The 10,654-nt window shown below is 30.7% G+C and overlaps 1 protein-coding gene across 1 annotated transcript; it reads left to right on the forward strand.

Moving 5' to 3' along the window:
* The first annotated feature begins 1,225 nt into the window (after nt 1-1,225).
* On the forward strand, nt 1,226-7,105 carry LOC106753048. The gene is made up of 4 exons (XM_014634834.2): nt 1,226-1,507; nt 1,794-1,924; nt 5,914-6,018; nt 6,357-7,105. The coding sequence occupies exons 1-4, from the start codon at nt 1,427-1,429 to the stop codon at nt 6,793-6,795; spliced, it is 756 nt and encodes a 251-aa protein (XP_014490320.1). The 5' UTR covers nt 1,226-1,426; the 3' UTR covers nt 6,796-7,105.
* Nucleotides 7,106-10,654: the final 3,549 nt, after the last annotated feature.

Here is a 10,654-nt window from a genome sequence, read left to right on the forward strand (position 1 = left end):
TATAATCTAAGAAGCCACATATTATTGAAGAGCACAATTTTCTTCCACCTTATGATTAGAGTCTCCAAAGTCTTAGATCTACCATTCCATTGATAAATGCCTCTAATAACTAAAGATCATTAATATCCAAGACATGTATATTTTTAGTTAAAAGGTTCCAAAAACACATCATAATTTTCTTTTTCTTTATAATTTGTATTACATTTTCGTTTTATGAGATATTGCATCATAATTTTCTTTTTCGTTTGTATTACATTTTCGTTTTATTTTATAGAGAAAGAAAAGGCAAACATCGTGGAAGAAAGAGCGTTGGAAACAGAACAAAGACAATTCTTCTTAGGAAACGACTAACACACTTGTCCTTCACTTTTAGACTCCAGATGGCACGTGTTTAGAAGTCTCAGGTTTTCCACACAATTCAAGACCAATCAAGCTCAATTTTTGTCTTTTGTTTTCCAAATAAATTAAATAATTTACAGAGATTGTATATTTTTTTATTCGTCTCTTTCAATTTTTTTTTAAATTTAATAATAATATTAAAATAAGAGATAAAAGTAATACATTAATAATAATTAATTAATTATTTTAATAAATTAAACTAATTAAGAATTCACCTGTTTTTGATTAAAATTTGTAATTACTATAATTAAGTATCCAGTACTTTTAGGATCGATTAGGTAATAACAGTAAAAAAAATATTTAATAGAAAAAAATATAATAATTATTTTTGAAATGATATATATTAGAAAATATACTAACATTTTACTCCATATTTTACAAAGCAAATAACATGTATACTACTAATATAAATTATTAAAACATACGTAAATAGATCAAGATGGAGTTTAACTTTCCCTTAACTCTGTCATTATTAAACTTTTTCAAATTTATTCTGTGCGTGACAGGAAAATCGAAAAAGTCACCTGACCTAGTTAAAAGAAAATTTATGTTATCATTTTTTATCCCCTAAATTTTCTGATATAAATATTTAAACATGATTTTATTAAAAAAATAAAAGAAGTTGTCTTTTATACAATTTGATTCCGTGTTTGAATAGTGTAAACAAAGTTTGGTTTCAATTTTGTAACTGAAAAAAAAAATGATTAATAACAACTGCAAGATTATTAAAACTAGTCAACTAGATTAATTGTAAAAAATTATATAAAATGTATAAAATTTCCTTGTGTGTTGTGTTCAAAATTGGAATTCTTGGTATTGAGATCTTGTTGTAAAGTTTCAATCTTTTTACTGTTTCCTTCATCCCTTTCGAATCACAGAATCATTCCTCAGCATATTTCTTTTTTCCTTCTCTCTCCTCCTTCTATTACTCTTGATTTCCCTTCTTTCTTCAGGTTTCTCTATTGTATGGTTCTGCGTTTTAGCACACACCACTATATTCTCTTCTATACCTTGTGGATCTGTCACTATGACTTCCTCACTCGAGAAGATCATCCAAGGCGAACAGGTCCTCACCAACGATTTTCAGGACCTTACAATCAAAGATCTGGTATTTTCCCCTTCTTTCTAGCTGATGGGTATGCATATTTCTTCCTTCTTTCTACGGGGTTTGTCTTATTTTTATTCAATCTATTTAATTTCTGCTTTGTTTGGATGATTTTGGGATACCAAATTGGGTTTTCATGTTAAACTTTCAGAATTTATGTTATTGGTGGGTCTTATTTGTATTTAATCTGATATTTTGTTGATGTTATATTTTCTGGGGTTGGAAATGTCAGAATATAATTTGTTTGATGATTTAATGTTTTTTTGTTTGTTGTGTTGTTGATGTTCAGAGTGAGAAAGGCAGCGAGACAGTGATTCACGAGGTAGGTAATGGAAGCCATGGGGGAATCTGTGCTATTTGTCTGGATGAGATAGTGCTGCAGGAAACTGCTCTTGTAAAAGGTTGCGAGCACGCATACTGGTTTGTCTGAACAATCTCTTGCTGTTGCTTTCATAGTTGAGTTTGTGGAAAATGTACTTTCTTGGATCTCTATTTATGGTATGTTCATTGTTTCGATTGCTTTGAATTGGTTGGAATTTTCGGTTCTTATTGTTGTTCTGTGACATGGATTAGTGCCCCTCTCCAAATGATGGTGTTGTTTTATCTTCCTTGAATTAAATAGAAGAAATAAATTCCTCTAAAATGTTTGTACTTTGGATGTTATTCGTGTTTAACCTGATCATGTAGGACCGATTCATTTAAGTTGGGGTGGATTATGTCTGAGCTACATAGATCATTTAATTCATGTGTGGACATTTTTCTAGTATCTTTTATGCATTGGATTTGAGAATTGAAGTCAAGGGCAAGTTTGTGGCTGCATTACAGTTGGTATGTACTTTCCCTTGGTATGTAAATTGAGGGTATGGAAAGATCCGCAAATCCAATTCATAATCATATTGGTTCAAATCACTTTTAAGTCCATTTTAGTTGATTCGTTTTAATTTGAAATCCATAGTTTTGAATTTTAAATCCAATCCAATTAATTGGATTTGGATTGGATGTTCGAATGGATATCTTTTTGGATTTAAAGAAAGGCAAAATACATCTTTATCCTATGAAATCAATTGGTCTAGAAATTTGTTTTGTTGATTTTGTCTAAAACATTTTATTACTCTATCTGCAAAGCGCCTCTTTGGTTTGTACAACCTTGGGGCAATGTTAGTTCGGCCGTGCATAGTCATCTGTTTCTTAGCTTTGGCTAAGATGTTCCCAACTCAGCCTTGAGTGGATCATCATCAACACGACTTTGGCCAATGCGTTATCAAGTAGGTCTTGATCAATGCTTTGCTGACTTGACCTCGACTGGAACATCATTGGCATGGCCTCAATAGGGGCATCCTTGGCCCCAACCAGTATGTTGTTGGCCTATTTACTTATTACAAGCCACTTTTTAAACCCAATTATAACTGTTTGAAAAGCTTGGTCTGACCTAAGAGCTTGTTTATGTGACCTGATTTATAGAAAGACCTACAAATAATTAGAATAGTCGAACACTTGTTTTGTGCTATCAGTCAATGCATATGATTACTCCCTCTCCCAAGTCAGTTTTATCTTGAAAATATCTTAATTATTTAGTGAGAAAATTAACAACTAAATGAATGCAAATAAATCTGAATTTGAGTTTGTTACATATAATAGTCTCCGTTTGTTTGCCAATTTGATTTAAATTAAATGGATATAAATTTAAACTGACTTAAATCCAAATCTACAAAAAATAAAAATCAATCTGATTCAATTAAATGGATCTAGATTTAAAATACTCTCTATTTGATTGGATTTGGATTGGACATGAACCCAATCCATTCCTCCCTCCCCCTCAAATGTGATTCAGCATGATGCATTGCATTCCCACAAAACCTTGATATAAAGGCTTTGATGACTGATGCAGTTGAGTAATCCGATTTCTGTTAGTATGTGAACCTAACATATTTCTACATCTAGTATGATGTTCAATTAAGCATTTCAGGTTGCATGACTGGGATACATAGTGTCAGGCAATAACCCCGTTAAAAGCTCAAACTGGAAGAGCTCTTTAGGCTTGACACCTGGAGAATGTACAGCCATGGTTTTAACTTGTGACAACTTCAACTTTTATCTACTATACTGGAAATTAGACAGATTGAATTTGAACTCGTGACCACTTGGTACCATAGATTCTGATATTATGTTTTAAATGTTTAGGTTGTTAGGTGAAAGCACAAAAATGGTATACTAAATGTTTAGCAACTAGGTTAGCTTTGATTTGACAGTTTCATTTTGAGTTTACACCCAACATTTGTTCTATGCAAAAATGATAATATATCTAGGTTTTATCCCAATATGTATCCCCTATGTTCTAAATGTTTTAGTTGTTAAGTGAAAACAACCGAATGGTGTTACTAAATGTTCAACAACTAGGTTAGGTTTGATTTGGCTGTTGGTAGCATTTTGAGTTTACACCCAACATTTTTTCTATGCTGAAGTGATAATATATCTAGGTTTTATCCCAATTCGTATCCCATTTTGAGAGCACACCTAACAAAATGTCATCATGTTCACAAGTCTCAGTTGGTTTGACACTTTAGGTAGCAATGTTTGTTTATGTAACTATGATTTCGAAACTGTAACTGATGTTTAATTTTCCTCATTGTGGGGGAAGGGTTGCTTTAGAACATTTTCAGTTGTTTAATTTACATTCATGGATGTGATGAATTCTTCATAATATATATTCAGTCATATCCTATCTATTGAAGATATCTTAGTTGATAAACGATTATACATTTCATGATCAATTGCAATTTTGGAGTCAAGTGATTGGTTGTGCTTTATATCTCTCATCCAATTGAAAGTAAAAATATAAAATATATCATACTCACGTGGTGGAGGCAATAATTGTTTAGGATCTTTTGTTTCCTTTAAATGAATAGGCTGAAATTTGTCACTGCATGAGATTGATCTGGTTTATATTGGTCCTGTGCCAGCAATTGTAAAAAGGCTTAAATCATGTCATTTGTTTCCATTTTTTCTCATACGTTTCAATTTAGTCCCTATTTTGGAAAATTTGATCTGGACTAACAACGAAAAAGAGGTGTCACGTGTCCGATCGTGGTTTTTGTTGATTTTTTATTTTTTTAAAAATAAAATTTTGTCACATGTCAAACTAACATTGTGTCATGTGGTAGTAACAATATGATGTGACAGAGATAGTGCTATGTTTCACTGTCACTAGGTGTCATTGTCTTAGTTTCAATTTGGTGTTTGTAATTTTATTTGGTCTCAATTCAATTCCAATTTTTTTAAATTAAATAATTTAAAAAAAGAAATTAGGATTGAATTGAGACAAAATAAAATTACAGGACAAAATTAGGAGTAAAACAATGATACTTGACATAACAGTGACATGTGGCACTATCATTGTCACATCACACTGTCAGGTAATACGATGTCAGTTTGATATGTGATAATTTTTTTATTTTTTCAAAAGATTTTGAAAAGATAAAAATGTCATGAATTGACATGTGACATATCTTTAACATTGTTAGTATACTTGATTGTATTAAATTTCGAAAAATAAGAATCAAACTGAGACCTAAAAAAAAAATTGTTAGTATAGTACTAACCAAAATGACTTGATTGTATTAAATTTTTAAAAATAAGAACCAAATTTAGACTTATAAAAAAAGGGACTGATTTGGGATTGTCCTAAAAAATTGTGAATGAATGACATATTTAACCTTGAAAAAAAGTATAGGTTCAAATCTATATCTGGATTATGTTGTGGACATATTTTAGTTAATTTTTAATGCTATTCTACAGTTACATTTCACACAAACAGGTTTATATGATTTTGTATTTTTACCTTTTTGTTCTTAATGCTCTTTTTGGCTAATTACGTGAGCATTGTAGAAAATTTTGTTCTATTTGGATTTGGTAGTATTTCCTTTTCGTTCCATGTATTTTCTTTCACAGCAATGGAAACTAAGTGTACACTTGGAATTTGTTGGCTGCCCCGTCAAGCTTCTGTTAATATTGGGGAAATCATCTCTCATGAAAAAAATGCTGTTTCTGTAAAAATCTTTTTATGAAATAACTCTTTACTGGACTTGAAAACATCGCTGTTGTGTAATGATCTCTACTCTAAATTCTTTGACATGGCTGTTACCCATCATAGTTGATCATATAGGGTATGTAATTGCCTTTTTTAATACCCGGGAAGAAAATTAGAAACTTGGTATATCTTCATATAAAATAAGCGATGTTCTTATGTAAATTTGTTGAGTTCGCTGGTAAATGTTTTTGCTGAATAATATTGTATCAGTTGTTCTAGCTTGTGAAATTTAGATACCATTATTTTTGTCATCATCGTCATCATTTTGTAATGTTTGTGTTGCATTTTTTGTTGTTTATGGTTTTACTTGTTTTTTGTGCAGTGTAACATGCATTCTTCGATGGGCTACGTACCGTGAGAAAGTTACTTGTCCTCAGTGTAAACATCCATTCGAGTTTCTCAATATTCATCGCACGCTTGATGGCAGGTAATTATGGTACCTTTTTTATTTTATTCCGTTTCTAATATAGTTAACACTAATTATGTTAAATGATGTGATAGAAAGAATTCATTCAAGTTTTGTATGGGAGTGGATCATCTATACTATTATTCAAGACTAGTATAACAAAATGCTAATATCTTTAAAAATTACTACCATATCTTATTACAGCAACCTAAATTATTCAATATTATTGTAACAAATAGTGACAATAATGTAGCTTCCGCAACTTCTTAATCTTTTAACATTGCATTTGTGAATTTTTGAATGTTTACAACTTCTGTTTGACAATTATTCCAAGCTATATGATGTTCTTACACTTGCAGCATTCAAGATTACATGTTTGAGGAGAGTGTTTGTCTGCTACTCCGGGCCTCCTGGTTCAAACCTTTATCTGTTGAAGAACACGTGGTTCACGAAGATGCATACGAGGAACTAGGAGACTATAATCAGTACGAGTATGAGGACGAGGACATGGATGATGATATGGATGAAGCTTATTATGGTGGTTCGTCAAGTTTTCGTATCGGCAACCGCAGATGGGGAGATAACGGCTACGTCAGGGCTGGTCGACAAGAAGCTCGGCCAGTTAACCGAGCGAACTTCCAGGATTCCGGAGCAAGTTCATCGCGAGAGCCGAAGAAGAAAGAGATTGGGAAAAGTAGCACAGGCCGAAGGGCAAAGAGAGCACAGAAAAGGGAAGCTGCTGATAAGGCTGCTGAAGCAAAACATCAGCAGCATTTGGTAAGGCTGGGTAGGAAGTGATTTTATTTGTTATGTGAGGTTTACTTTGAACTCTCCTTCCCAGAAGCTATATATTTTCTGCCATTAATTTATTTTCCTTGTACATTCTGTGTTGTGTACCATGAACCATGTAGTAGATCTTGGGAAGGTGTTTAGAATAATGGTTTGGTGGGGTGGTCGGATCATGACTTCCATGCTCACTAAAGCACTGATCAATTTAGGTTGTAGTTCATTGTTTTACTTTCAATCCATGTCTAAACTGTACATAAATTCCTTGTCATCTTGATATCATTCACACCTCAACAATGTTTAATGTGTATCAATTTGTTAAGAATGGGGTAAATGATTAATTTGTTAAATTCTTTTCACGATACTTAAATTTAAATTCATCTTATTTTGAAGTATTTAATTTGATATTTTAAATTTAAATTAATTTAACTTTTTAGATAAAACGTTTTTATTATTATTTAATGTAAAAATTTATTTAAATATTAAATAATTGTTTTAAATTTAGAAATATATTGGTTTTTTAATTGATCTTTTGTCAAAAAATTTCAATTAATATTACTGAAGTCTTTTTCGTTTGCTTAGATCGAAAGTTTTTTATTTTTTTTATCAATTATTATTTAGATTGATTTTACTTAGAATCATTTTAATGATGTTGAACTATGTTTATCATTTTTAGTTATTTAATTTTTTACATTAATAGAAAATAACTCATAATGTTGGCTGCATATTAAAAACAATTCTAACAAATGATTGGTAAAGATAAATATCGATGTTGGTGATACAAAAAAATATTAAGATTGATATTACTTAGAATCATTTTAATGATGTTGAACTATGTTTATCATTTTTAGTTATTTAATTTTTTACATTAATAGAAAATAACTCATAATGTTGGCGGCATATTAAAAACAATTCTAACAAATGATTTGTAAAGATAAATACCGATGTTGGTGATACAAAAAATATTATAAATCTGAATAATTTAATTGATAAAAAATATTTTTTTCTTAAATTATAATATTTTACAATTTCAAATAATTTAATTGATAAAAAAAATTCTTTATTTTCTTAAATTTTATATAAATTGAAAGAAAGAGTAAAAAGTTTAAATTAGTTGCCAATGGTAATAAAAGTGCCACAATTATATTCTTCTATTAAATTCCACATGATCTTTGTCATTAAAATGTAATTATAAAATCAATTTACGCTAAATTAGGATTATTTTATCAGGTTTTACCAATTTAGGAACAAAATTAAAATTTTTGTTCTTTTAAAAATTAATACGTAATTTACTGTGAAATGTATTTTACAAATTTATCCTCCTATATATGACCAATTATAACGTGTATAGTTGAATTGAATTGATTAAGAGATATACAAATGCAATATGCATAATTGAATTGATTGAGAGAAGATACTGGACTGCTAATGCATGCGTCGTCATCTCATGAAAAATAATTGATCATGCTTATATGCATAATCAATCATACACCTATATATTTATTAGTATTAATAAAATTAATTTTTTACTATAACAATTTAAAATATTATAAATTTAAAAATTTAAAAATTAAATTATTCATTACATCAATTTAAATATTGTAATACAATCTTGTTATTAAAAATTAATTACATTCTATAATTACATACAAATTAATTATGTGTGAGGTATCTATTAGTCAATCCTAAAAGTATTGTATTTAATTGTTAGTTTAAACTAACCTTAAAACCTTTAATACTTTATTAATGATATTAACAAAATAAATTAAAATTATATTGAAATATAAACTTATAATAAAACTTAAAGTATTTTTTAAATTTATTTATCTTTGTGAGGATCTGAAAAATAGAATGAAAGCTAATAAGTGTACTAAGTTAATGGAACCAGGCTTTGTTAGTAAAAGACACTAATAATATAGATAGGTTTTTTTTTTTTTTTTTTTGTTTTTTTTAAATGTTTTGGTTCATTAGTGTTAAGTCCCTGACAAGTATACCAGATCGTTATCAAGTAATATAAAATGGGTAAGTCCAAGTATCGTTTTCCAAAGGACTCTTAGTCCTTAACTTTCGTATAAACCAATCGCATAAGACTTGAGAAGAGAATTTGATTTAGGTTTTTGAATGCAAAAGTAAACATGGAAATGCAGTGATTCAATTGGTAAGGAAAAAACTATGAATGAATGGTGTTGTTGGGGTTTACAATTTCATCTTATCCACTCTCTTATATCTACTCTTCTTATTTAATTTGCTTACTTATCATATTGTCATGCAAACTTTCTTGGTCTACCCTTAACCCAATCTCTTGGCGAGAAGAGTCTATTACTAATTACTGGCTTGCTATCTCTAGCCTCCCCTAGCAACTAATAATGCATGATAAACGGAAGCAAAATACAATTGATTGTCCTACCCCTATCTCTAGCCTCCGTATCAATAAAGACAAACAACATTTACCGAATGAGTTAAACGATAAAAGCATTAAGCAAAGGTAAGGAACACAATAATTGACAAATCAAGCATATGCAAGCATATAAAATAAATATGAATTTGGATATATGAGAGTTTCAAACGATTACATTGTTCCCCAACAACCAAGGCTTTAGTTCACCATAATCATGGTGAAACTAGATGAAATACAATGGAAGAATGAAAAAATAAACCCTAGATTGAGTAGCTTGGAGCCTAAGCATCCAAAGAACGACCTCCAAGGAGTGTAGAGTTGTTGTGAATGTTTCTCTTTGCCAAAAGAATGAGTTTTGATTCGAACTGGGTCTATTTATAGACAAAAATGATAATGAAAAGATCACAAAATCCGAGCTAATAAAAACAGATAACCACTCAGCGGTTAAATAAACTGCTTAGCGGTTTCCCCCTTAGCCGCGTGATCGCTCAATGGTCAGTTATTGTGCAATGGGTTCATCCGGTGACATTGGTTCTTCGAACAAGGTATAATTTTTTTTTTCCTTTTCCGTTATCGTTTTTGGGGCTGGGTTTATGGTTTTTGCCTTTGGTGGTCATTTTGCTGGTATTTGCTTTTGTTCATCCAGTGACATTGGTTCTTCGAACAAGGTATGCATTTTTTCCCTTTTCTGTTATCGTTTTTTGGGGCTGGGTTTTAGGTTTTTGCCTTAGGTTGTCATTTTGCTGGTATTTAGTTTTATGTTCATCCCGTGACATTGGTTCTTTAAAATGTTTTTTTTTTTGTTTGCAGTTGTTTGTTCGCCATTCATTGAAAACCAAGTTTGTTGCTGGTTTGAATGAAATTTTGAGTGAGGAGCACAAGTCCATTATTTCGAAGACGCAATTTGCAGGTTGAGCTGCTTGAAGAGAAGAATAAAGACGATGGTGGTTACAATACGCCTTGTGAGGGAGGAATTTACAACAAGTTTGGATGTGAGGGAGCAATTTACAACCATGAAAACATTATGAAGGAAGGAGTACGCCGAAAGCATTACAAAAGCAAAACGGATATAGTCTAAGACTTGATTAATTTATGTCATTTTTTATTAGTGCAGCATTTAGTAGATGTTGAAGTATGGAAACCCTTACTTGAAACAATTATTTTCATTGTAATTTGTAATTAGTGCATTATCTAGTCCAAAACTTTATTTCAAATTTTGGTTGTTATTTTCATTCCATTTGTTGTTTGGTGGTATTTTTGAATAGTTTTCCTTTGTGTATTTTATAACAAAGGTCCAGTTCTGTCACCCTTACGTGATGTTTCTAGGTTGAGAGGGGAGTTCCTTGACCATTGACAAAAGTCTGGTGTAGCTGTAAGCGATTACAAGGAACTGGTAATCACATACCTCCCTTTCCAGCACAAAATTGGTGTTTTGTACCAAAACCTGAGCGCTCCTACCCAGTCATGCTTGAA

The sequence above is a fragment of the Vigna radiata genome, unplaced genomic scaffold (assembly GCF_000741045.1).
Source record: "Vigna radiata var. radiata cultivar VC1973A unplaced genomic scaffold, Vradiata_ver6 scaffold_95, whole genome shotgun sequence".
Taxonomy (NCBI): Eukaryota; Viridiplantae; Streptophyta; class Magnoliopsida; order Fabales; family Fabaceae; genus Vigna; species Vigna radiata.

Bases quoted from the DNA above. Each gene is read 5' to 3' on its own strand.
- LOC106753048 (XM_014634834.2), top strand. From the start codon at position 1,427: ATGACTTCCTCACTCGAGAAGATCATCCAAGGCGAACAGGTCCTCACC. The intron at 1,508-1,793 runs GTATTTTCCCCT...GTTGATGTTCAG, and splicing joins ACCTTACAATCAAAGATCTG to AGTGAGAAAGGCAGCGAGAC. The intron at 6,019-6,356 runs GTAATTATGGTA...TTACACTTGCAG, and splicing joins CATCGCACGCTTGATGGCAG to CATTCAAGATTACATGTTTG.